At 40.4% G+C, this 28,000-nt stretch overlaps 1 protein-coding gene across 1 annotated transcript; it reads left to right on the forward strand.

Moving 5' to 3' along the window:
- The first annotated feature begins 148 nt into the window (after nt 1–148).
- LOC132825758 (carboxypeptidase M-like) lies at nt 149–27,962 on the forward strand. The gene is made up of 9 exons (XM_060841221.1): nt 149–265; nt 8,433–8,646; nt 9,078–9,175; nt 10,866–11,038; nt 13,421–13,605; nt 18,400–18,555; nt 22,183–22,335; nt 24,402–24,550; nt 27,843–27,962. The coding sequence occupies exons 1-9, from the start codon at nt 149–151 to the stop codon at nt 27,960–27,962; spliced, it is 1,365 nt and encodes a 454-aa protein (XP_060697204.1).
- Nucleotides 27,963–28,000: the final 38 nt, after the last annotated feature.

Genomic DNA, 28,000 nt, shown 5'->3' on the forward strand with positions numbered 1-28,000 from the left:
ACTCTCCTCACTATGATCTGAAGTTCCGACCTGCTTCACAAAGACCACTATCATCCCTGTGCCAAAGAAACATGATGCAGCATGCCTCAATGACTACCATCTGGTGGCTGTGACCTCTACAATTATGAAATGCTTTGGGACGTTAGTCATGGCTCACATCAGATCCAGCCTACCAGATGGTCTTGATCCTTTGCAATTCACCTACTGCCGTCACAAGTCCATGACCCTGGCCCTGCACTTATCCCTGGACATCTGGATAACAAAGGTATCGACATCAGGCTTCTACTTTTTGACTACAGCTCTGCCTTCAACATCATAATCCCAAATAAACTCATCTCCAAACTCTGAGATATAGGTTTCAGCTGCCTCGCCCCGCCCTGGAACTGGATCCTTGACTTCCTGACTCTTGGACTGCAATCAGTAAGGAAGGTGACAACACCTCCTCCACGATAATCCTCAACACCACTGTGTACTCAGCCCCTCACTATATTCCTTATATACTTACAACTGTGTTGCCAAACTCTGCCACACCTCCAATTACAAGTTTGTTCACGACACCACTGTCATAGACCAGATCTCAAACAACAATGAGGTAGAGTACAGGAAAGAGATAACAGTCCTTAGCAGCATAGTGTAAAAACAACAATCTCTCCACCAATGGTAGCAAAATGAAGGAGCTGGTCATTGACTTCAGGAAGTGGAGTAGAGGGCACACCTCTGTCTGCATCAATGGTACTGAGGTGGAGATCGTCGAGGGCATCAAGTTCCTGTGAATGATGATTACCAACAATCTGTCCTGGTCTACCCACGTCGAAGCTACGCTCAAGAAAGCACAATGCCTCTACTTCCCTGGCAGTGTAAGGAAATTCAGCATGTCCATAAAGACTCTTATCAATTTTTATAGATAGACGATAGAAAGCATTGAGGTAAAAACAATGACTGCAGATGCTGGAAACCAGATTCTGGATCAGTGGTGCTGGAAGAGCACAGCAGTTCAGGCAGCATCCAACGAGCAGCAAAATCGACGTTTCGGGCAAAAGCCCTTCAGTTATGCACACAACCCGGTCCATCATGCAAACCAGTTTTCCATCCACTGACTCCATTTATACTCCTGCTGCCTTGGGAAAAAAGTAACCAACATAATTAAAGACCCCACTGTACCCCACCGTACCCTCTTGCGTTGGACAGAAGATATAAAATCTGTACAGATTCAAGAGCAACTTCTTCCCCGCTATTATCAGACTTCTGAATAGACCTCCCAGATGTTAATGTTGATCTGTCTCTTGTACCTTCTCTGCAGCTGTAACACTGCACTTTGTATGGTACCATCTGTTTGTATTGCACGCAAAGCAGCACTTTCCACCGTCGCTCGTTACGTGATAATAATCAATCAAGTTAAATGTCAGGCTGGGAGCGTTAACTCTGGATTCTCTTTTCGCGGGGTGATGCCAGGCGCTCTGACGGGATAAGTCAAGGTTACAGTGTATCAGCCACTTCCCCTCCCGGGCTCCTGAAGTTGCGACTTTTGCTGTTCAATCGTTGCTATGGTTACTATGTGTCGATTCGCTCGGCGTCCCGTTGCTATAGGTAACCAACTCGAGGAGGCATTCCTGCTGCTCGTTGTTCGCTGCCTGAACTGCTGTGCTCTTCCAGCACCACTGATCCAGAATCTGGTTTCCAGCATCTGCAGTCACTGTTTTTACCTCTAATAGAAATGCTGTGCGGGAGGCGAAAAGTTAATCCATTTTAAAACATGACAATGCTGCAAACTCAAAGCAGAGTCAAGGCCTGAGGTTCTCTCCACACATTCTGCCTCCATCTCCTGAGTCTTCCCAGCCCTTTTTTTGTGTTTTTGTTTCAAATTTCCACATCCTGACTTTAAATGTTTCCCAGCGCTATCGTGGTCTGAGGAATTTTAAATATATTGCAAATATATCCGTAGCAAATTAAACCGTAGAACAGTAAAATCAATATATTTTTTCCTGTTATTTTGGATGATGGTGAGTGTTAAAACTAAGAAATATCGGCCTGTTTAAAGGGGCCACTGGGTCTACTTTTTTTACCCAGAGACGAACGTCCCGCTGTCATTTATTGCTGTCTCCGATTGGTTTATCGGCACACGATTCTACCTCTGAATGGTCAGAGCTGCCATCGATCACAAACAGACCCCTCCTCCTCCAACCAGTGGAACTGTGATTGGTTAGACTGACCACGCAATTGACCAATCTTTGCGCAGGGCTGCCTATCACGACGCCCTTCTCTGGACAAAGTTAAAAATCACGCAACACTCTCGTCTTGCAGGTTTTTGGCAGCGCTAACTTTCGGAGCGCAGCTCCTTTGTCAGGTGGTTGTTGTCTTCCCTGGAGAAAGTGTAAATATTGAAACCAACATCTCATCCAAGACACAGCACCTTCAATATTACAGGGTTAAAACAAGGACTGCAGATGCTGGAAAGCAGAGCTAGATTAGAGTGGTGCTGGAAAAGCACAGCAGGTCAGGCAGCATCCGGAGCAGGAAAGTCGACGTTTCGGGCAAAAGCACTTCATCTGATGTAGAGCTCTATTCCTGATAAAGGGCTTTTGCCCGAAATGTCGATTTTCCTGCTTCTCGGATGCTGCCTGACCTGCTGTGCTTTTCCAGCACCACTCTAATCTAGACTCTGGTTTCCAGCATCTGCAGTCCATGTTTTAACTCTGTAATATTGAAGGTGCTGTGTCTTGGATGAGATGTTAATACATATCAGACTTAAAAATATCACAGCACCAGGTTATAGTCCAACAGGTTTATTTGGAAGCACTAGCTGTAAGAGTGCTGCTCCTTCATCAGGCAGCTGTGGAGCAGGACCATAAGACGCAGAATTTGTAGCAAAAGATTACAGTGTCATGCAACTAAAATGATATAGAGTCATAGAGATGTAAAGCACGGAAACAGACCCTTCGGTCCAACTTGTCCATGCAGCCCAGATATCCCAACCCAATCTAGTCCCACTTGCCAGTACACGGCCCATGTCCCTCCAAACTCTTCCTTTTCATATACCCATCCAGATGTCTTTTAAATGTTGCAATTGTACTAACCTCCACCATTTCCTCTGGCAGCTTATTCCATACACGCACCACCCTCTGCATGAAAAAGTTGCCCCTTAGGTCTCTTTTAGATCTTTTCCTTCTCACCCTAAACCTATGCCCTCTAGTTCTGGACTCCCCCATCCATGCCCTTCATGATTTTACAAATCTCTATAAGATGACCCCTCAGCCTCCAATGCTCCAGGGAAAATAGCCCCAGCCTATTCAAACTCTCCTTATAGCTCAAATCCTCCAACACTGGCAACATCCTCATAAATCTTTACTGAACTCTTTCAAGTTTCACAGCATCCTTCCTACCGGAATTGCATGCAACATTCCAAACGTAGCCTAATCAACGTCATGTGCAGCTGCAACATGGCATCCCAACTCCTGAACTCAGTACTCTGACCAATAAAGGAAAGCATACCAAACGCCTTCTTCACTATCCTATCTACCTGCGACTCCACTTTCAAGGAGCTATGAGCCTGCACTCCAAGGTCTCTTTGTTCAGCAACACTCCCTAGGACATTACCATTAAGTGTATAAGCCCTGCTAAGATTTGCTTTCCCAAAATGCAGCACCTTGCATTTACCTAAATTAAAATCCATCTGCCACTTCTCAGCCCATCAGCCCATCTGATCAAGATCCCATAGTCATTGGAGGTAACCTTCTTCACCGTCCACGACATGTCCAATTTTGGTGTCATCTGCAAACTCACTAACTAAACCTCCTCTGTTCATCTCCAAACCATTTATATAAATGATGAAAAGTAGTGGACCCAACACCAATCCTTGTGGTACTCCACCAGTCACAGGCCTCCAGTCTGAAAAACAACCCTCCACCACCACCCTCTGTCTTCTACCTTTGAGCAAGTTCTATATCCAAATGGTTAGTTCTTCCTGTGTTCCATTAAATCTAGCCTTGCTAACCAGTCTCCCATGGGGAACCTTGTCGAACTCCTTTTGAAGTCCATATAAATCAAATTCTTGAGACATGATTTGCCACGCACAAAGCCATGTTGACTAGTCCTTGCCTTTCCAAATACATGTAATTTCTGTCCCTCAGGATTCCCTCCAACAACTTGCCCACCACCGACCTCTAACTCACTTGAATGTAGTTCCCTGGCTTGTCCTTACCACCTTTCTTAAATAGTTGAACAAACTTCGATTGCTGTTAAGTCTTTCATCAATGGGTTGCAGGTTTCGGTTCATTAATATGTAAATCTCAGAACTTCTTTTTAGTCACATTCCGAGATAAATTTAAGGTTTTATAAAAGAAAGGGACATCTCAGCTCGGACAATGCATTAAAGGTGTGAGGTTAGCGTTTGTCTGTATCCCAATCTTGAGTCAGGCTGGTTCTATTTCCAAAGTAGGAATGTATAAAATATTACATGGATTGACTGCATGCATTGACTGCCTGCAGATTGTGCACTTTCTGACCAAAATAGAATGTATCTGCAAATATAATTACGTAAATGCAAAATCATTCACTAGACTTATATGTGTGTATGCATGCCTGACAGAGAGTGTGAATGTGTGCATGTGAATGTGAGTGCGCATAAGAGAGTGTGTTTTCATTTGTGCATGCTTGGTAAAGTGTGTGTGTGAGTAAGTCTGTGATAGGGTGTGTGTGTGTGCGTGTGTGTGTGTGTGTGTGTGGGGGGGGTGCAGGTGTGCATGAGAGAGGGTCTGTGTGAGTGTGTGAGTATGTAAGAGTGTGTGTGAAAGAGAGAGAGAGAGTGAATAGTGTAATGGGGTCACCTATAGTGTGATATGAACCCACGATCCTGGTTGAGGCTATCCTCATAGGTTCCAAACTTGGCTGTCAGCCTCTGCTCCGCCATGCTGTGTTGTTGCGTTTCCGGAGTCCGCCTTGAAGGATTGTCACCTGAAGATCTGAAGCCGAATGTCCTTGACTGCTGAAGTGTTCCCTGACTGGGAGGGAACACCCCTGTCTGGTGATTGTTGCATGGTGTCCATTCATCCGTCGTCGTAGTGTCTGCTTAGTCTCGCCAATGTACCATGCCTTGGGGCATCCTTGCCTGCAACGATTGAGATAGACAATGATTGGCTGAGTCACATGAGTACCTGCCACGTACATGGTCAGTGGTGTCCCCATGTGTAATGGTGGCACCCGTGTGTACAGTCTGACATGTCTTGCAGTGGTTGCCATGACAGGGTTGTACAGTGTTATGGTCCCTGTTGTCCTGAAGGGTGGGCAGTTTGCTGTGAACATCCATATCAAAGCTTACTGTTCCTGTCCATGTACAAGTAATGCAATAATCTTCTGGGTTGGAGGGGGAGGAACCCAACAAACAGTGAATGTTGAAAATTTGAAACAAAAATTACAGGGGAAAAGTTCAGCAGGTCCAGTAGCAGCTGTGAAGTGAGAGTGGAATCAATGTTTCAGGTCCAGTGACCCTCCTTTCTGAAGGCCTTCTTTTTTTTTGCAATGTTCTAGGGTTTTGGGTTCAAATCCCACCACAGCAGATGATGAAAATCTGGAATTAGAATGCCACCCTAATGGCAACTCTTTAATCAGTGGTGGATGGTGTTCTGGTTAGTATTTATCCCCCAAAAAAACAACAAACTGATTATTTGATCATTACTGTTCATTACTGATTATTACTGATCATTACTGATTATTTGATCATTACTGTTCGCAGAGTTTCCTGTGTGCCAATGGTTGCTGTACTTCCTACATTTTTTTTAATATAAGGCTTGCATTTCTGGCAAGGCCAGCATTTGTTCTTCATCCTGTGTGGCTTGTTTGACCATTTCAGAGGGCAGTTAAAAATCAATCACATTGCTCAGCTTTGGCAGTCATAGATGGTTCAGAGAAAATAAAAATGGCAGATGAGTTTTACAATCAATGACGTGTGCCATGGTCATCATACTGAGACTAACCTTTATTTAGATATTCCACATTTATTAACTGAATTGCAATTTTATCAACTGCTTTGGTGTAAATGAACTTGTGTCTCTCAAACTGATTCCTGATGGACTTATTCCCAAAACGTCAATTCTCCTGCTCTTTGGATGCTGCCAGATATTTCTGATGAAGGACTTATGCCCGAAATGTCGATTCTCCTGCTCCTTGGATGCTGCCTGACCCGCTGTGCTTCTTCAGCATCACACTCTCAACTCTCTGGAAGGTTAGTTTAGGTCTACTGAATTTCCTAATCTAATGCCATTACCACTTTTCCAAGGGCGAGAGTGGCAAAGAACATTTCATGAAGTATAACATGTTTGGGTTATTCAGCGATCATAAAAAAACACTGTGAAATTGTTGCAGTTGCATCTTACTTAAAAATGGGTATAACTTAACCCTGCAATATTTCTCCGAGATGATAGTCAAGACTCAATTGCATTATTCTAGGTCTGGAGTCACATATGGGCTAAAACCAGGTAAGGATAGCAGATTTCCCTGCCTAAAGAAGAGAATGACAATCTATAGTCCTTACAATTAGGTCTTTTTTAAAAATTGAATTCAAATTTCACCCTTTGCTGTGATAGGATTTGAGCCTACATCACCAGAGCAATGCCACCTGAGCATGTGGATTATTAGCCCAGTGACAATATCGCTAGGCCAACACACTCCACCTGGTTTTCCCAGATCTTTACCTGTCTCCATATTTCCTGATTCCAATTTTCAAATGCCAGGACCAACATTTACAACTCTACATAAACTACAGAGAGTTATAAACACAGCTCACTCCATCAGGCAAGCCAACTTTCCATCCATTGCCTCCATCTATACTTCTCACTGCCCACAAAGGTTGTCAGCACAATTAAATACCCCTCCCATCCCAGTTATAATCTCTTCCATTCTCTTCCATTGGGCAGAAGATACAAATGCTTAAACACATACTAACACGCTCAAGAACAGCTTCTTCCCTGCTGTTATTAGTCTTCCGAATGGATCTCTCCAATTTTAATGCTAATCTCGCCATTTGGGCACCTTCTCTGCAGCTGTAACCTTGTATTCTATTCTATTATACTAATGCACTTGTATGGTATGATCTGCTTATGCTATATTTTTCACTGTACCTAGGTGCATGTGACAATAATAAATCAAATCAAAAATAAAAAAAAACAACGTCTCTACAATTGTGAGGGGAGAAATGAGCCTTTGTTCCTGTTCAGCCTATTAGTTAAGAGGTTCCACTAATGCTTTACTTATTTCATTTTCCCTTGCAATTTATGATGTGGAGGTGCAGATGTTGGACTGGGTTGGACAAGGTCAAAAATTGTATTACATCAAGTTATAGTCCAACAGGTTTATTTGAAAACAAAAGCTTTTGGAGCTTTGCTCCTTTTTCAGGTGCTAGTGAGAGAGGGAGACCTTAGACACAGAATTTATGAGTAAAAGATCAAAGGGTCTTACAACTGATGCGAATGAATTGAACATACGTAAGATGGTTGTTAAATCTTTAATCAGTTAGACTGGAGGTGCAGTTCGATTGAATAATATGCAAACAATTTGAGGTAGCTAACCTGTTGGTTTTATGACCCATGCTCAATCCTCTCTTGGTGTAAGCTTGATAATGATAAACCTTCCCAAAAACATCTTTCTTTCAAGTCACTGCCCCAAGATAACTTAAGGTTTTATCTGTATAAAAGAGATGATATCTCAGGTCAGACAATGCGTTTTAGGTGTGAAGTCTTGTTTAGAGTCTGTCTGTGTCTCAACCTGGAGTCAGATTGGTTTTATTTCCAATGGAGGAATTAACAAAATGCCACATTTCTACAGATTGTGTGCATTTTGAACAAAATAGAATGTATCTGCAAATACAAATCTGCGAATGCAAAGTCACCCGATAGATTTATATGTGTGCACCTATAACCTAGTGCCGTCTGATTTTTGACCTTCCAAATTATGCTTTAAATATGGTGGCTAGAGACAGTCTGTGAACAAATCTTTTGTGTAGAATCACTCCTTCAGTGACATTGGGTTCCACTTTAGTGACATCATAAATGTAGACAATGGACCGTGATAATTACAGCTTTAGAATCTCATAATACTGTCCACGCCTAAGCTGTGAAACCTGAATCTTTGCTAAGAGGTAGAGAATTGTATTTGTTTTAAATGTATAGATATCTAAATATTTGGCAAGTTTTAATTAGCCAAATACTGTACAAAATCATTATAGTCATTCTCTGACCAACATTTGAAAGAACTATGTGACATCAAATGCGAGAACAAGTACTTACTTTCATTGATGCTGATGAAGATAATGTGACAATTCCAATATGAATGATGCTCATTTAAAATAAGGACAGCAGGAATCTGACAGCTATCAAAAATATATTTTATTAGAAGAACTGCAGAAGTAGCATGAAATGGAAACTTTTCGTTCTATCTTGCAGGCTTGCTTTCCTTGTGGCCTTGCATTTATGAGACTCAGACTAGGAGGATACTGGATGTACACAGTGTGTTTTCTTTTATTTGTGCTCCATCAATGCTCTTATACTTTGGACTTCAAGTACCATCACACAAATTCTCTGGAGGCTTATCTTCAAGATTTGCAAACTAATTATTCATCTATTACCCATGTTTACAGCATTGGACAATCAGTGGAAGGTGGAGTATTTCTAAACATTTCAAGATGTATAATTGTCCTTTATTAAATGCATCCATTGCCGTACCATGTGACTAGGTTTAGAACGTCCGATTCTAAAGTATATTGGGGTAGCATTCTATTGAATGGGTTTGCACCTGAAGCCTTCATTTGCCATACTGATAAATGGAAAATGGGTTTCCAGTACTTTATTTATAGCAACTGCAGTGAATGGTGGAATACATAGCTCCAAATTTTTAATACATTCCTGTTGTACTAACTAGTAGGCTATACTTAACTCAAAGGGTAAACTGTAGGCATGGATTCAAATTATCATTATAAATCACTCAAGCATTATTCTTACAATTTACAATGTCATTCAGAGTTCTCTGATTGGATCACTACAAAATAATCACTCCACTGTTACTTGTCTGTATAACTTACTATGCATCAGGTCGGGAACTTTTGGCTGTTGCAATTGGAAAATACCCAAGGGAACATCGCATTGGCATTCCTGAGGTGAAATATGTTGGAAATATCCACGGAAATGAGGTAAACTCTGATTTGTTATGAATGTGAGGGCATGATACAAATGCTATGGGGTTAGACTAAGAGTAAATTCTATTTGGGATTTGCAATAATATCCTTGACTAAAAATAATAAGCATAAATACATGAAGTCATGCTTGCTGTTTCTTCCTTTAGATAAAAGCAAAGTTCTTCAGTAAAACAACAACTCTGACAAAACAATAAATATCATGCTTTTTAAAAATTTGATTGGACTCTTTGGGGACAATTTTCACAGCCTTCACCTGGTGTTAACAGGGACAGTGGCCTTAAAACCAGCTTGCTATCATTATAACCCCTACTGACAACACAACTGACTGAACATTGAAAAGGACCCAGCTACTGTAAGGTATCCAAAGTCTGTTTCCTAAGATATCTTCTCTTTAACATGGAAATGATGGTTCCCATGACTTAACAGAACACTAATTATTATTTCATGCCACTTTCTGAGTCTCTGACTAGTTCTGCATGCAGTAGTATTGAAAAGTTCTAACCAATTGTAAACGTTGAATTGTTTTTATGGAGAGGCAGAGCCCACAAAATAAACAGGGCATCCATCTTCCTAGGACCCCCAATATCCAAGGTGATGATGGCTCCTGCCAGTGCCCAATCCTACCACTTACTTTGCTACCAGCTGCCCACATTTAATTTTGAGGCATAAATCTGTCAAACTGCATCAAGACATCACTTGGGCCTTGATGCTCAAATGTCAAATTTAATTGATGCTGGAACCTCAAAATAGGCAGCTAGAATGGGCACTCTGCCAGGCCATAACCGTGAGTTAAAATTGGTTTACATTTCAATTAAAACAAAGTTTTATATTCTATTTTACCTTCTTACTCATTCTCACATGATAAAATGTCTCATACTATCCACACAAGAGGAACATACAACTTAAGTGGTAGGTGTCAATATAAAACTGATCATGTTATGAATATAGTTTTACATTACATAGAGTATTCAGTTACCATCAAGGCCAATTGGATGAGACCCTGACTCCCAGAACTCACACTATCCTCATTTTCTCTGCATCACTTTGGTTCACATTTTTATTCTTTGACTTCTGTTCTGATGATGAATCACCAACCCGAAATCTTAATCCTGCTTTCTTCCCACAGATGCTGCCAGACCTGCTGCATTTCACCAACAATTTCTGCTTTGCCTTGTTCTTGACTTTTTGGGCAAAGTTATGTGAACTGGTTGTATAAGCTTGACTTGCAGGGAAGTGATGGCTAGGTGGTATTATCACTAGACTATTAATACAGTGACCCACATAATGTTCTGGAAACCTGGGTTCAAGTCTTGCCATGGTAGATGAAGGAATTTTAATTCAATAAAATATCTGGAATTAAGAGTCTAATGATGACCATGAGTAGATAGAGCTGGCACTGGAAAAAGCACAGCAGGTCAGGCAGCATCAGAGGAGCAAGAGACTCGAAATTTTGGGCAGGACCCTTCATCAGAACTGAGGAGGGGTAAGGAGGTTGAGAAATAAATGGGTGGGGGCGGCAGGAGGAAAGGTAGATGGGATGTCAATAGGTGAACTCGGTTCAGTTCAGCAGCTGAAGTCAATGAAACAAGCCATTGCCTTCATTTAAACCGTCTGCTATATTTAGAGACTAGAATGGAGGAGGACCTTTGACTTTTCCTATTGCTTAACACTGTATATTGTGCAGCCTCTTGGCAGGGAGTTGCTGCTACATCTAATCGATTACCTGGTCACAAGTTATGGACATGACAAGAACATCACTAGGCTGATTGGCAGCATGAGAATTCATATTCTGCCCTCCATGAATCCTGATGGGTTTGAAACCTCGATTGTTGGAAAGTGTACAGGGACCCATGGACGGTAAAGCTTTATTTATAGTTCCTCTATATGCATTTCTTCATTTCCTCCTTACCTCCCTTCTTATGACTGTAGTGCATAGATTTTCAAACTAGAATCTTGTTAATTTCAGGCTATCAAATGGTCAATTATTTCAATAGATATCTAGCTATATAGAGTCAGACAGCATGGGAACAGACCCTTTGGTCCAACTCATCCGCTCTGACCAGACATCCAATCTGGTCTCATTTGCCAGCACTTGGCCCATATCTCTTTACACCCTTCCTATTCCATACGCCCATCTAGATGCCTTTTAAATTTTATACTTATACCCACCTCCATCACTTCCTGAGTCTATGTACTTTTGTCTGTGACTTTGGTTCAGCAGCATAAAATTTAGCCTGTACTGACTGAAAAATTACAACAATATTGTTATGCCTTTCTTTTTGCAAACTGTACCTTCCACACACCCCCGCAACCATAGTCACACACTGCTGTTTGATTAATATAGTCTGATTAATTGAGCATGTCTAAAACTAAATAAAATCTTGAAAACATCATGTGAAAAAAATATTTTGGTAAGTTCATTTTACCTACAGTCAGACCCTTTTGATTCATATTGTGCTGCTTTATAAGTCACTTTTCTTACACATTTGCGGCACTTTTTAAAATATAATTAATCTGTTCACCTCCACTCCTCAGTACAGGTGGATGGGGATAAATACTACATTTCAGATTTGCATAATCCTTGATTCTTTAAAAAGGAAGGGTTACTGTACATTTGGCGCATGCTATACGTCATCACTGGATACTCGTTAATACACTAACAGGCTGTTTGGATAGTACATTTCTTCATTTAGCTCTGCCAAGTTTTTAACCGCTGTTCTGCTGAATGAATAGTCAGTAAGGTACTGATCATTATATATTAACGATTTGGACAAAGAAACTGAGGGCATTGTTGCTAAGTTTGCAAATGACAAAAAGTTAGGTGGAAGGGCAGGTAATGTCGAGGACATGGGAAGGTTACAAAAGGACTTGGACAGGTTAGGAGAGTGGGCAAAGAAATGACAGACAGAGTACAATGTGAGAAAATGTGAGGTTATGCACTTTGGTAGGAAGAATAGAAGTGTAGTCTATTGTCTAAATGGGGAAAGCTTCAGAAACCTGAAGCACAAAGTGGTTTTGGAGTCTAGTTCAGGACTCTCTTAAGACTAATGCAGATTCAGTTAACAGTTTGGAAGGCAAATGCAACGTTTCAAAAGGACTAGAATACAAGAGCGGAGATGTACTGCTGAGGCTGTATAAGGCTCTGGGCAGACACATTTGGAATATTGTGAGCAGCCTTGGCCCTGTATGTAAGAAAGGACGGTTGGTGGGGGGGGGGGGGGGCAGGGGGTGGGGGGGGGGGGCGGTGTCCAGAGGAGGTTTACAAGAATGATCTGGGAATAAAGGGTTTGTCATATGAGGAGCAGTTGAAGACTCTGGGTCTGTACCTGATGTAGTTTAAAAGGATGAGAAGGGATTGCATTGAAACTTACAGAATACTGAGAGGCCTGGATAGCGTGGATGTGGAGAAAATGTTTCCACTAGAAGGAGAGACTAGAACCCGAGGGTACAACCTCAGAGTGAAGGGACGACCCTTTAGAACTGAGATGAGGAGGAATTTCTTCAGCCAAGGGCGGGTGGTTAATCTGTGGAACTCATTGCTCAGGAAGTCTATGGAGGCCAAGTCACTGACTTGTATTTAAGATAGAAATAGATAGGTTCTTGATTTGTAAGGAGATCAAGGATTATGGGGAGAAGACAGGAGAATGGGATTGAGAAAAATCAGGTGTGATTGAGTGGTGGTGCAAACTCAATGGACTGAATGGCCTCATTCCATTCCCATATGTTATGGTCTTATTTATGAAAAGAGTGTACCATTTTTAAAAAAAGTCTGATGCACTGCTGAATTAGGTGCACAATGTAAAGTGAAAACCTTTGTTACATTAAACAAAACTTGCTATACTCTTGAGCTGCCAGTGAGTTTCTACACAGGATAAAACACTGTTAAGAAGACGAGTTGGTAAGAATAATTGGATCTATATAATAGCCTATTGATGGTTTAGGGATATATAGGTAATAAGTAAATAACTCATGGAGAATCACAGGAGTGTTATGGCTCAGTAGAAGCTATTCAGCCCATTACATCTGCATCACCAACAACACAAATTGTTGACTTATTTAGTTCTATTGATCTTTACAAAGTAAAAAAGATATACTTATCATGCATTTGGATTAACCTATCAGTTTCCCTTTAAGAAACTTTCTTTCAATGGACTCACGTAGATATATATTTTATAAAATCATTCTGGTTGCCACAAGGAAGTGTTATTACAGCCTGCGTATGCTTTTCTATGTTTACAGATATAACAGCAATAAAGTGGATTTAAACAGAAATTTTCCTGATGCTTTTGGGCAAACAACAGCATCTCTTGAGCCAGAAACTGAGGCAGTGATACAGTGGATTCATAGTGAACCGTTTGTGTTGTCTGCCAGTATTCATGGAGGTGCCATTGTGGCCGCTTATCCATATGATAACAACAATCTAGGTAAGCTTTTAAAATTAGTTTGTATCCCCCAATGCACACTTTGCAACTTGGACATGTCTTGTTTTTCATTTAGGGCTTCAACTAGTGGTAATTTAATCTGAATAGAGTTGTGGAAAACATTGAGATTGATGGCTGTGTTGAGCATGCCTGATCTCAATGAACATTACCAATCTGGGGCTTTAGCCATTGTGGTGACTTTTCTAAATTTTGACTTGGCTGCAAAAGTATAATATTCTACTTTTTTTTTAATGATGAAAGATTCCTACAATGCTCTGTTTAAATTGGCAGGATGCCACATGATGTTTAATAATCTTAACAGGACGTATCGTTTTCAAATGCTGATACAAACAAACAAATTTAGTTTTTTTTTCTAATGCCTTGGACAATGAGCGTATCCCTTAGACCATGTAGTTGCCATCAGCAATTCAACTGGGGATGTTCTCAAAGAATAAAACAAAAGAGTCTTCATCAATAAAGAAGGGTCAAGACTTATTTTGTTTGAACAACCACCTGTCATTAATTGAGTACTGCAATGATGCATTTTGACTTATTTCCATCATTTGCAAACAGTTGAGCAAAAAACAAGTACTTAATGATGAAAAAAGCCAAAGAAGAGAACTTAAAAAAAAAGGTTTCAAAGAAGACTCGAGAGTTAACTTGTTTTCACCATCAATGCTTTCTCCAACACTTGCTGTTTTTGAGAACTAAAAATAGCTTGAATATCTAAAATCATATTTAATGAGCAAAAACAACTGCTTTATCTATGTGTTCTAAAATAAACAATAACCTGTAATTATGCACCATTTTTTCATTCCAAAATGCTTCACTGCACATGAGGTTATTATTTTAATGCAGGCAAATACAACAGTCAATTTAGGCACAAGATTCAACAAAGAACAATAAGAAAAATAGCCAATTAATCTCTTTTGGTACAGTCAGGTCAGAGTTAATCTTAATAAACTATCCTTCTTCAAATTGTATTGTTGAGATTCTTTATATTCACCAGGTTGGATAGACAGGGTTCCATCCCATCTGATAGACACCAGACCCAATGTTAACTCTGTGCAAGTTGATGAGTTTTGGGTGGATTAAACCTGAGTTGGCATCATGAACAATGTTGTACTTCCTTAATACTGCAACGAAGCATCAATCTAAATCCTAAACCCATGTCTGAATTGGAGCTGAACTCCTCTTCTGACTCAGGGGTACGTGTTACCACTGAGTCAAAGGTGACATTGGTGAATAGTTCATCTATAGCTGTAGTAAAAGCATTTTCTCAATCAAAAGATATTGTTCAATGTAAACAGCCACAAGATAAATGTTGTCAAAATTACTTAAATCCATGTATTTATCTTGCCATTTTTAGGCTACAGATTAGAGTACAACATTGTGGTTTAAAGCAAAAAATTTGTTTGTCCTGATTCCAGGTTAATCTTAATGCTTTTCAAAAAGCACCCTATTTTTCATCCAATTTAATCTCAAAAGGTCTCTCATTCAACAAACCCATTTGTCAAAGCATTCCTGATCAATGGTCACCAATACATAAGGAAAGGGATCTGAGTAAACGTCTAATCCCTTTAAATGTGACATAGTTTAAGATTTGTCTAAAATATTATATTGGTAGGAGTAAGAATGCTTCAAATATCTGCAGCTCCCTAAAGCCCACAAATATGAAAATCACATCTTCTTTATAACCAGATTAAGTGATTCAATCATAGAATCAAATATACAGAAGGAGCTATTTGGCCATTTGTGCCAGTGCCTAATCTCCAAAAGAGCTACCATTAGTTCCAATCTTTGCAGAAACTATCATTGTGTTATTGGAAGAACCTCCACCCAAATAAAAATCTTGGACTTTAACTGATTATATTGACAATATTTTACACTTGCTGTTGATTTTGACCAAATATTGTTGCAGTTAACATCAATATCGTTAGATCAGCAGTAGCCTGTTGAGCACCTTGAATATAAAAAAAACTGTTTTACAGGAATTTTTGTACTTTAGTTATGACTTTTTTCTGTCAAATACAAGCCAGGAAAGACTGATAATGGATATGGTTTTGAATGCTAAACAAATTGAATTGTTGCTGGAGTGATGTAAATTCTAAATGATAGCTAGTGATGAACATTAGACAAGCGAAGACAAACAAAGCCCTAGAAAAATGATTAGATTATGTGATTCATGGTGAATGGTGTTACTTTCACATTGAGTGCAGACAGAGAAAATCAGCAATTTGGTGCACATAATATATTAGCCACTGCCTCCAAGGTAGGTTTAAACCCAACGTGATATTACTGTTTGTAGATGAAGCAATTACAAGAGTACTCTATGATCTAATGCACATGAGGAAAAAGATTGAAACATTAACCCACAGCCCAACGTACTTTGACAAAACTGAAGACTTTCAGGTGAGATGTCAAAAGGAGCCTGTTATTTCATGTGATGTTGAGGCGAGATAGATCTTGAAAGAGAGAAGAGCATGGGCAGTGATAAATTGCTAAGAAACAGCAATAGAACAACAGAAGAAGCCACAAATAGCAACCTCCTGCACCAGGATGGAAAAGCTGACAGTGCTTGAGGGATGACCAATGGTTTCTGGATGAACTGATCAGTGCTCTTGAGCGTGTGTCAGTTTTGAAGAGTTTGGGTAATTGTTATGAAGGTGTAAGGGTTACTGTACTATTAAGAGAATTGAAAGCTAGCAATGACTTGGAGAGACACAGAGAGTCCAGAACAAGGTAATAGTGTCATGCCTGGTCAGAACAGATAGCACTAGTTGTGTTGCTATGAGACAAAGTCAAATAAAATTTCAGCCAATCAGTTTAAATTATGCCCCAAGAGATACCAAACTCCAATCAAGTTTGAATTTGGTATTTGGACAATATTAAAACCAATGAAACAATCCAAAGTTTCTGGCTACAAGAATAACACAGTTTCAACAGTTAGTCAGAGCAGCAAAGAGAACTGCCAAAGAACCATCAGATGGAGGATGCCAGTTAGAACTCTCTGAGAGGTACCTACCTGGAGAAGGAGTTTGCACAGAAAAAAATCATTAACACTGACCTGGAGAGCAAGTTTACAGAGGAAGATACAAAGAGGAAGATACTGATCCACGCCAGCCAAAATGTCCATGCACACTTACCCCATTTCCCTGCACTTGGCCCATATCCTTCTAATGCACTCCTATCCATGTATTTGTCCAAATGCCTTTTAATTGTTGTTAATGTACCCGCCTCAACTACTTCTGCTGGCAGCTCATTCCATATGCATACCACCCTCTGTGTAAAAAAGTTGCCGGTGGCACAGTGGTTAGCACTGCTGCCTCACAGCACCAGAGACTCGCGTTCAATTCCTGCTTCAGGCAACTGACTATGTGGAGTTTGCACATTCTCCCCGTGTCTGCGTGGGTTTCCTTTGGGTGCTCCAGTTTCCTCCCACAGTACAAAAATGTGCGGATTAGGTGAATTGGCCATGCTAAATTGCCTGTAGTGTTAGGTGCAGGGGTAAATGTAGGGGAATGCGTCTGGGTGGGTACACTTCGGCGGGTCGGTGTGGACTTGTTGGGCCGAAGGGCCTGTTTCCATGCTGTAAGTAATCTAATCTAATCTTAGAGTCCCTTTTATTCTTTCCCCTTCTAACCTTAAACTGATGTCCTCTAGTCCTCGATTCCCCAACCCTGGGAAAAAGACTGAGTGCATTCACCCTATCCATGCCTCTCATGATCTTATACACCTTATACTACTGTTGTTAAAATTATTCAATCTGAACACAAAATAAACATTCAGAGAATTAGATTTTTAGGGGTAAAAGTGGTACCACAAACGTGACTAAGAGATTTTCTTTTGTAAAAGATATTACTGAATTAGATTGTCATTAAAAAAAAATCAGTGGTAGGAATCATACTCACCATTGATGAGATTAGTTTTCAATTCCAAATTTATATTCATTGAGTTTAAATTCCACCAGCTGCTGTGATGGGATTTCAAGCCTTATCCCAAAAGCATCAGGCTGAGTGTCAGGATTATAAATCTGTTAGTTGTATGTCACCATTTTTTCAACTTAGTTTGCTGTAAAGATCCCCAGGAAACATTGGAGGGGGTGGTTTCTGCTGTTCTGGAAAACATTTATTCCTTAATCGCAACAAAACTAAACATATGTGATCATTTAACACGTTATTGTTGGGAGAATGCTACAGTCAAATTTACTGTTACATCAAACTAAATTGTAATAGCAACTGTGTTAACAAAAACTTCATCAGCTATGAAATATATTGAGTGATCGTTAGTGCACAAATGGCGCTATAAATGTGCAAGCACTTTCTTTCCTATTCTGTACAGTAGCATGTTGGCAAAAGTATTCATTCTTGTGAGAGGGAATTACATCTGAATTGGTGTTCACACTTTTGCATTTTCCATGAGCTTCACTGAATAGGAATAGGAACTGCAACCCTAGCAGGTTCTCTCCAAGTTATCTTATTGCAGTGGTTATAATTATCATGCCTGATTGATTGGAGCTTGCACAGTGAAAACTAGACTTGATATATTCCTCATTGGTTGTTTCACATAGGCTGATGCTTTTATCAGTGAAACCTTGAATGAACTTGAGTAATTTGTCATTATTTTTGACTGTTCTACGTTGTTATATATTTTAAGCAAGTTTGAGCATGTGATGCTCTTTGACAAAACAGGAAAAGTTTACATTCTGAAGCATTTCTGTCTAGAAATTTCATTTTTGCTGTGAAAAGCGTTCTTAAGTGAGTACTATTGAGAATTCACTTCTGTTGTTCTTCACAGGGAGCAACAACTACAGTCGGAGTCCAGATGATGATGTGTTTAAATACTTGGCAAAAATGTATTCCTTTCACCACAAAACCATGTACAAAGGGAATTTATGTAAGATGAAATTCCTGAATGGGGTGACGAATGGAGCTAAATGGTACAGGATATCAGGCAAGCCATTCAATCCAGGGGACTGGATAATACTCCACTTTTTGTGAACAGACAGGGTCCCTCTTTGGAGTGTCTAAATATCTTTAATCTTAATGGTTGAAGTTTCACAGTTAATGTTAAGGTGGTATAACACACTCTCATCACACAATGTCAATTTTAGGCAGTACCATGGTGGTACAATTAAGGCAGAGTAGTTGAAATGAACAAAACCCTTTCCATAAGATGCATTGCATTTATTTTATTATAATTTTCCTTTATCTCTAATTTTTAAAAAATATATATATTGGCTTGTTCTTCTCTCCTGGGTTTATACCAACCGGACACTATTGGCCACTTTTGAAAAGTATGATGCTGGAAAAGCACAGCTGGTCAGGCAGTATCTGAGGAGCAGGAGAGTCAATGTTTCAGAATATGAGCTCTTCATCAGGAATGAGGGGTTGGCCCAAGGGGGCTGAGAAATAAATGGGAGGGGGGGGTGTGGGGCTGGGGGGAAGGTAGCTGGGAATGCAATAGGTAGATGAAAGTGGGGTGAAGGTGGTAGGTTGGAGAGAAGATTGGAGCGGGAGGATGGGAAGGTGCTTCCATGAGGAGGTTGAACAGTTCATCAACTTCACGAACACCTTCCATCCTGACCTCAAGTTCACCTGGGCCATCTCGAGACCTCCCTCCCTTCTTGGATCTCTCCATCTCCATTTGCGGTGACCAACTTAACACGGACATCTCCTACAAGCCCATTGATTCCCACAGCTACCTGGACTACACTCCCCCCACTTTGCCTCTTGTAAAAGTGTTATCCCTTATTCCTAATTCCTCTGCCTCCACTGCATCTGCTCCCAGGAGGACCAATTCCACCACAGAACATCCCAGATGGCCTCCTTCTTCAAAGACCGCAATTTCCCCTCCCACATGGCCAATGATGTGCTCCAGTGCATCTCCTCCACTTGCTGCACCTCCGCCCTTGAACTTCACCCCTTCAATGGCAAGAAGGACACAATCCCCTCAGTACTCACCTTCCACCCCACAACCACCAGACACATCACACCATCCTCTGCCATTTACACCACCTACAAACAGACCCAACCACCAGCAACATATTTCCTTCCCCAACACTACCTGCGTTCCAGAGAGACCATTCCCTCCACAACTCCCTAGTTAGGTCCAAGCCCCCCACCAACCCACCCTCCAATCCTGGCATCTTCCCCTGCCACCACAAGAAGTGCAAAACCTGTGCCCACTCTTCCCCCCCCCTCACCTCCATCCAAGTCCCCAAAGGATGCTTCCACAACAGATAGAGATTTACCTGTACTTGCACACACATCATCCACTGTGTCTGTTGCTCTCGATGTGGTCTCCTCTACATTGGGGAGACAGGAGGCTAACTTGCGGAACTTTCCAGAGAACATCTCTGGGATACATGCTCTAAACAACCCCACTGCCCTGTGGCTGAACACTTTAACTCTCCCTTCCATTCTGCCAAGGACATGCAAATCCTGGTTCGCCTCCACCGCCAAACTCTAGCCACCCAACACCTCATGCATCATCTTCCAGCTTGGGACCCTCCAACCAGAAGGGGTCAATGTGGATTTCACCAGTTTCCCCATTTCCCCTCCCCCCACCGTTTCCCAGATCCAACCTTCCAACTCAGCACTGCCCCCTTGAACTATCCTACATGTCCATTTTCCTTCTCATCTTTCTGTTCCACCCTTCTCCCCGACCTATTGCCTTCACCCCCACCTTCACCTACCTATCTCATTCCCAGCTACCTCCCCCCCCCCCAACCCCCAGCCCCAACCCCCCTTCCATTTATGTCTCAGCCCCAGTCCTGCTGAAGGGCTTATACCCAAAACGTTAATTCTCCTGCTCCTTGGATGCTGCCTGACCGCTGTACTTCTCCAGCACCACACTCTTTGACTCTGATCTCCAGCATCTGCAGTGTTCACTTCTTCCACTATTGGCCACTTCGATGTCAAGGAGAGCAGATGTGTAGAGAGATTCTGCAAGGTGACTCACCTACTGCTTTATACTTTTCCTGCCTTATGAGGCAATGGTCAAGATCTGAATTCCCCATTTGAATGGTCGTGGTGTTAAACTATATCTTCCTATTCAGCACATGATTCTAGTCTGTTATAATTCCTGGGCTTCCAGAACTTTGCACATTATGAATACACTCCCCCTTGAACAATAAAATTATATTGGAAAAGTACAACAACTATGGCTGACGAGAAAAGTTGAGGATTATATGATACTAAAAGAAGAGGTTTCCAATATTACCAAAACAGTGTTTTTTAAAAAAAATTGGAAAAGAATAATCAAGAAATTCACTAGATGAGAAGAAAAAGAATGACAGAGCAGGTTTGAGAGGCTGTTATGATCTAAAGCTGTATCTAGTTCTAATCAATTACATTCTGATCAATTTTGACCCTTAGTGCTATTGACTTGGTGGTTGAAACTTGTACAAGGATAATAAGTGAATTGATAATTTAATTGTCACTGAATATTTGTAATATTTTGGGTGTCATTGGCTAGGCCAGCAATTAAGCTTCATCCATTTTATTGTGGTCTGGAGTTATATGTAGGCCACAACCAGTCAGGCTGGCAGATTTCCTTCCCTAAAGGAACAATATTGAACCAGATGAGTTTTTAATGACAACCAATAATAGTTACATGGTTATCATTAAGTGCACATTTGATTGCAGATTTTTATCCAATTCAAATCTCACTGTGGGACGGCACAATGGCTCAGTGATGAGCACTGTGACTCACAGCACCAGGGACCTGGGTTCAATTCCACCCTTGGGCAATTGTCTCTGTGCAGTTTCCAATGTCTGCGTGGGTTTCCTCCAGGTGCTATGGTTTCCTCTCATGGGTCCAAAGATGTGCAGGTTAAGTGCATTGGCTAGGGAAATTGCACATTATGTCCAGGGATGTTCAGGCTAGGTAGCCACAGGAAATGCAGGGTTACAGGGATAGGGTAGAGATGCTCTTCAGGGTATTGGTAAGGACTCAATGGGTCAAATGGCCTACTTCTGCACTGTACATATTCTATTCTGTCTGTCTGCCATGGTAGGATATAAACCCATGTCCCCAGGACTTCTGTCTGAGGTTCTGAATTCATAGTCCAGGGACATTACACCATTGCCTCCTCTAAATAGCAGTGATATGCTGATTGGGTAAGATGGAGTAGGTGAGAGAAGGCTCTTTAGCACCTGCCCTGCTGGGCTAAATGACTTGATTCTCTTCTGTAAATGTTCTGTCGTTACACTATATAGTTTGAGGGACCTTTTCTATGCTAAAAAACTTACCAAACCTATAACATTTAACAAATGCAATTTGAGAATGTTTGATTCTGACATTGTCGAAAGAGAAAATTAAGATTCCTCACTTCATAAAAAAAAATCAAAAAAATCCCAAACCATGTCTCTGAGCTCTGTCTCTTGAAGTTTTAATATCATTAGTAGATTTGCAAATATCACATCTTATAACACTCTTGCACAGCTGGCTCAGCTATGACCATGGGTATAGAGCATACATAGCAATTTACAATTTACAAAGCAAATTGTATGTGAAGATTTAGCACGTCTTAGCTTCAGGTACGTCAATCTGACAGTTTTCAATATCTTTCACTAGGTGGTATGCAAGACTACAATTATGTGTGGGGCCAGTGCTATGAGCTGACGATAGAGCTGTCTTGTTGCAAGTACCCACCTGCAGCACAACTACCAAACTTATGGGAAGAGAACAAAATCCCACTCATCGTCTTTATCCAGCAAGTCCATTTAGGTACATACATATGTCGTTGCGCATCTCAATGCTTGTTGTCTCAATGTGGCCTTTTGCTAGAGTTTCTTTTTGGAAAATTCTCATCATTTCTCATCTATGGATTTCAGTGGGTCAGCAACTGTGTTGCAATGCACTGTCCACAGATGTGGTCCCGAATAAAAACAATAACGACGTTAGTTGTAGCAGAGCTAACAGAAAATGTCCCATAATTCTTCACAAGTGTTAACAAAGATTTTTGATACTGAGCCACAGAAGGACATTCCAGAATAGTTGACTTGGGTAAGTTTTAACGGGAGTCTTAAAGGGATGAGAGACACAGGTAAAGAGGTAGAGACATTTAGGAACAGAATCCTGGAGCTGAGGGCCAAGACAGCTGAATGGATAACCACTGATTAAAATGCCAGTGATTAAAATTGAGGATATGCAGTCGGACAAAACTGGAAGAATTTATGTGATTTTTAATTAGACACTGGGTTCAAGCTCAATGGTACTTCAGTTATAATTTTAACAGTACTGAATATCAGCACAAGGTATAAAATTCAGAAAATATGATTAGTTTGTTTTATGGCTCTGCCCAAGTCAGAGAAATAAGGTGATCACCTAGGGCTATCTTCCCTGGAGCATTAGAGCCTGAGGGATGACCTTATTGAGGTTTATAAAATCATGGGGGGCATGGACCGGGTCAGTAGACAAGGTCTTTTCCCAGGGTGGGGGAGTCCAAAACTAGAGGGAACACGTTTAAGATGAGAAGGAAAAGATTTAAAAGGGACCTAAGGGGCAACATTTCACCCAGCGGGTGGTGCACGTATGGAATGAGGTGCCAAAGGAAGTGGATGAGGCTGGTACATTTACATCATTTAAATGGCCATTTGGATGGGCATATGAATAGGAAGAGTTTAGAAGGATATGGGCCAAGTGCTGGCAAATGGGACTAGATTTATTTAGGGTATCTGGTCAGCATGGACAAGTTGGACTGAAGAGTCTGTTTCTGTGCAGTATTTCTCTACAGACTCTATGACTCTATTTGGTATTTTGGCAATTGACATTAAGGTTACACCAGTGCACATTGAATATTACTTATATTTTACAGGGCAGCAAACACCAAAAGCTGCCAGTGGAGGCTTTTAACAATGTTGTTCAGGCCTTATATTTGTATCAGCACCAGGCTATATTGCAGGGTTTCTTAAAGGGAGATTGGGGACCCCAAAGTGAGGCCACAAACTGACAATTTGGGGTCGCAAGCTCAGAGGCAGCATTGGCTGACCCATCTATCCTGCTCTCATAAGTCTTCTCCTCGCACCACTCCATCATTGAAAGTCACAACTTTCAAGCCTCAAAATGGGGTAACTGTGGAATGATGTTTAGAAAGCAATGCCTTATTGGCTTCAGTAGTGGAAAACACAGCTGAAAGTCTCCAATTTGCTTAACGTTCTCTATTCTTACAATTGGTGTTGCAACGGGATTAGGGCATTTGAAGTCAGTGCCCAGAATTCCACTGTTATTAAAGGGCTTTGCCTTTTTGTTAAACAAATTGCAATAAAGCCTAAACAGTAATGCAGCTAACTTGTAATAATCTGCGTAAAGCTTTTTGCACATCAGCTTGAGATGAATCCTGATATGGGGTGGGGGTGGGGGTGGGGGGGGGGCAATCTTTTAAATTATTTCTTTGTCAGAAAAGAAGAAATCCTTCCATTTTTATTGTGCCTTTCACATTTCCATTGGATGTTCCAAAGTGGTTCACAGCCAATGAAGAAGTATCAAGCCAGGATTAAATGATTTTGCTTATATTTTGTTAATGTTTGGCATTGTGTCAGCTATAGTTTAAAAGTAAAGATGTCTCATTACAGATTTTGTCAACCAACCTGTTCTGAAATGTTATGATAAACCTCTGGAGTAGATCAGACTTGAACTTAGGTCTTTTGGCTCAGAGGTAGTGACGCTGCCACTGCGCTGCAGGAGCCCTATTGTCTCTTTATATTCTTACCTATTTAAGTTGAGGTTAATAGAGTAGGTGACTGGACTTGAGTAATTTCTAAGTAGTAATTTACCTCCCCTTTTGCTTTCAGGATTAAAAGGCAGGGTTCTGGATGATAAAGGAAATCCTATTTCCAAAGCAATTGTAAACATTTTTGGCAGGAGTAATCTTATCCCATTTCAAACCAATTCTCAGGGAGAGTACTACAGGCTTCTAATTCCAGGAGAGTATGTTCTTAAGGTAAGACTGGGAAAGATTTGATTTTAGATATTCAATTCATTGAATATGAAAGCATTAGGAATCTCCATGTGTTTCAAAATCTGTCATTACCTTTGTCCTGAACTTGTAGCTTCAGAAATGTGTTCTTTGAGAGTGCAAATATGGGTATGTACAGTGGATGAAAATTAAGGTGCTGAGGAAGGATAGATTAATTATACGCCTGATATTACAGCAAGAAGACCTTTAAAATATGAAGCATTTACAGCCAGTAGTGATGAGTACATAAAGACAAGCTAGAGCTAGAAAGAAGTCTATAAAAATCCACCGCAGGAAATGAAAGTCAGAAATCACACACATGTGATATGTAGGGTATCAAAATGCACTTGAGAAAGCTTAATACATCACTCAGATTTTCTCAACAATGTCAATTATGTGTGACCCTCATATTTAATATAAGCCACCTTACTGGGTATCACTGAGACATAAAATGTCTGAGTAGGCTTTTCAGTCCTCAAGCCTACCCTGTCATTCAACAAGATCATACCCTGCTCTTTACTCCGTTTCTGTGCTGAGCACAGCCATCAACTCCTAGGCATTTCAAAATTCTATCTGTCTCCTCCTTAAATATGTTCAGTGATCTAATATTGGCAGTTTTCCAATTCTCTGAATGTTTCACCAATGCTGCCAGCACTCTGCAGCAACTTCCTCTAAATTCCATGGATGCAGGTCATCAGGTTCTGGCAACTTTTCTGCCTTTAATCCGAGTAGTTCGTCAAATGCTTTGTCCCTTTTGACAGAGACTATTATAAGACCTTTCCTCTCATTAGCACAATGCATATGTTATCTTTGGGATGTTTAGAGTGTCCTTCACTGTGGAGACAAACACAAATTATCTGCTGGTTTAAATTATCTGCTATTTCCTTCTTCCCCATTAATTCCCAGTTGTATCCTCCAAGGGTCAAATGGAAAATCTCATAGACCATATAGTCTTGTTCTTTACCATTCAAATTCTTTAGTGATTAGTTTAGTCAGTCAAAAGACTTTAATGATCTAAGTAGGTAACTGCCCTAAGGATTCATGTCCTCTTAAAAGGGCAAAATGAAAATTCAAATATAATACCTGATACATATTTCTATGCCAAACAAAAAGGAAACCTCCTATGTTAGCAATATCAGCTGTTCCTTGATCCCAACTGTGATGTGTTCTTTAAGATAACAGATTAACTAAATGTTTGAAAGTTAATGTTTTTTCTTATTTCTTACATTTCTATTTTCCTCTATATTTATAATTTGAAATAATTGTTGCAAGACCAGTTTTAATTATCCCATGTAATAATGCTTTAATAATTTCAAAACTAACAAATGCATTTTTAGTTTTTTAAAAAATCAATCTAAAACCTATACATGGAAATTTTTAATGGTGTGCTCCCCAATTTTCTTTCTTTGATTCTTTTCTTGATTTCCCATCATGGCCTCCTAGCCAGTGAATTAAATAAGTGGCCTGCTCTGAACTTTGCCTATACGTTTAGCAAGTTAAAATATGTCAGAATCTTTCTTCAGTATCTCTAGTAATCTTTCAAAGGAGAATAAACTGGCCACCATACAGGATCTCAACCATGACGAGGAGGACCGGCTAAAGCTGGGATCACATTAGTTTATGTACCTCCTGACATCCAGTTATTGACCATTCTGCGTGTTCTTGTTTTTCACAAGCTTATATGTAGTATGGCTAAAGGAAGAAAAAGTTGAGAAATAATAATTACTTAACAAAAAACATAAATGGCATCAGCGCAGCTTTTGTTAAATCGAATTAAACACGTACTTCAACCATATGAGAAAAGAAACATTTTCATGCAGCAAGTGGTTAAGGTTTGGAATGCACTGCCTGAGGGTGTGCTGGAAGCATGTTTAATCTTGGGCATTCAAGGAAGAATGTGCAGGATTACAGGGAGAAGGCAGGTGAGCTAGCGTGGACATGATGAATTGAATGACCTTCTTCCATGCTGGAATAATTCTGTGATTCACATTTTTTAAAAGTGAATTTATATCACAGATTTTTCTCTATTACTTATTTGGTGACCACCTTTATTTTAATTACAAGAATGGAAGAGAAGATGGTACAATGAAGGGGGAAGATGGTGGTGTAGTGGTATATCTGGATGAGAATTCCAGAACTGCAGGTTCATATTTTGGGGACATGGATTTGAATCCTACCATGCCAGATGATAAAATGGGAGTTAAATTAATGAAAAAATTAATAGAAAACTAGACAAATGGCAATCATGCAACAATTGTCATATAAACAAATCAGGTTCACTAATGTCAATTCAGGAAGGTCATCTGCCATCCTTACCTGATTTGGCCAACATTTGAATCCAGATACACAGGAATATGGTTGATTTTTAACAGCCCCCTTGGTGTTTAAGGGATGGGTAATAAACATTGTTATAGCCAGCAATGACGATGACTATATCATTGCTCCTACATCTTTTCTCCATGAGCCTTGGTTGGGTGCTCAGCCCAAACTAATGGGACGAAGTTTATTTTGGTCTGTTTTCTGTGATGAGCCAAAATGAAACAAATTTGGGCTTCTCAAACCAATTGTAGTAGCCATGGACCTCATTGCCTTAAAGGCACTCTGGGTGTCACCTCACCCTAAGGACTGCAGCAGTTCAAGCAGGCAGTTCACCAGTACCTCCTCCAGAGCAACCGTGAATAAATTGGAAATAAATGTGGTCCTAGATAGCAACTCCCACATAACATGAATAAATTTAGAAAAAGCAAATCAAAATTGGGGTGCCTGAAACAGTAAATAAAAATGCAAGATACAGTAAAGGATATTGGAGAAGGGGAGGACTGCAGATGCAGGAGCTCAGAGTCAAAAAGTGAGGCGCTGGAAAAGCACAGCAGGTCAGGCAGCATCCGAGGAGCAGAAGAGTCAATGTTTCGGGAATAAACCCTTTGTAAGATATTGTTATGTTAACAATAATAGCTACACAAGTTCAAAAAACTATTCCCTTCATCTATGTTTTTGTTTGCTGCTACAGGTAGCTAGGTTAGAAAACATTGAAGTTCCAATACTAACATTCCTAATTTGTCTGATCACAAAAAAGTGAAGGGTCTTTATAATTGTTAATCCTGTCTGCCATTCAAATGTAGCAAGACTTTCTATTTACTGTTGTATTTACTGTTTTCACATATCAAAGTTTGCTAGCACTGTCATAGCTCTATGAAGGTTGCTGGAACTATCTGCCTGGATGATTGTCTTATTAATTCATGATAAAATTATTATGATTCATGTCTTTTCCCTACAGATTGAAGCAGAAGGGTTTGATCCTTTGGACAAGACAGTGGATGTGTTTGACAATATAAACCTCTATTCTGCTGCTGTTTATGATTTTGTACTTCAGAGATCAAACTCAAGCAGCACTTGAGAATAGGACAATCTTTAATCGAGAAAGGAATGTGGATT

This window comes from Hemiscyllium ocellatum, chromosome 21 (genome assembly GCF_020745735.1).
Source record: "Hemiscyllium ocellatum isolate sHemOce1 chromosome 21, sHemOce1.pat.X.cur, whole genome shotgun sequence".
Classification (NCBI taxonomy): domain Eukaryota; kingdom Metazoa; phylum Chordata; class Chondrichthyes; order Orectolobiformes; family Hemiscylliidae; genus Hemiscyllium; species Hemiscyllium ocellatum.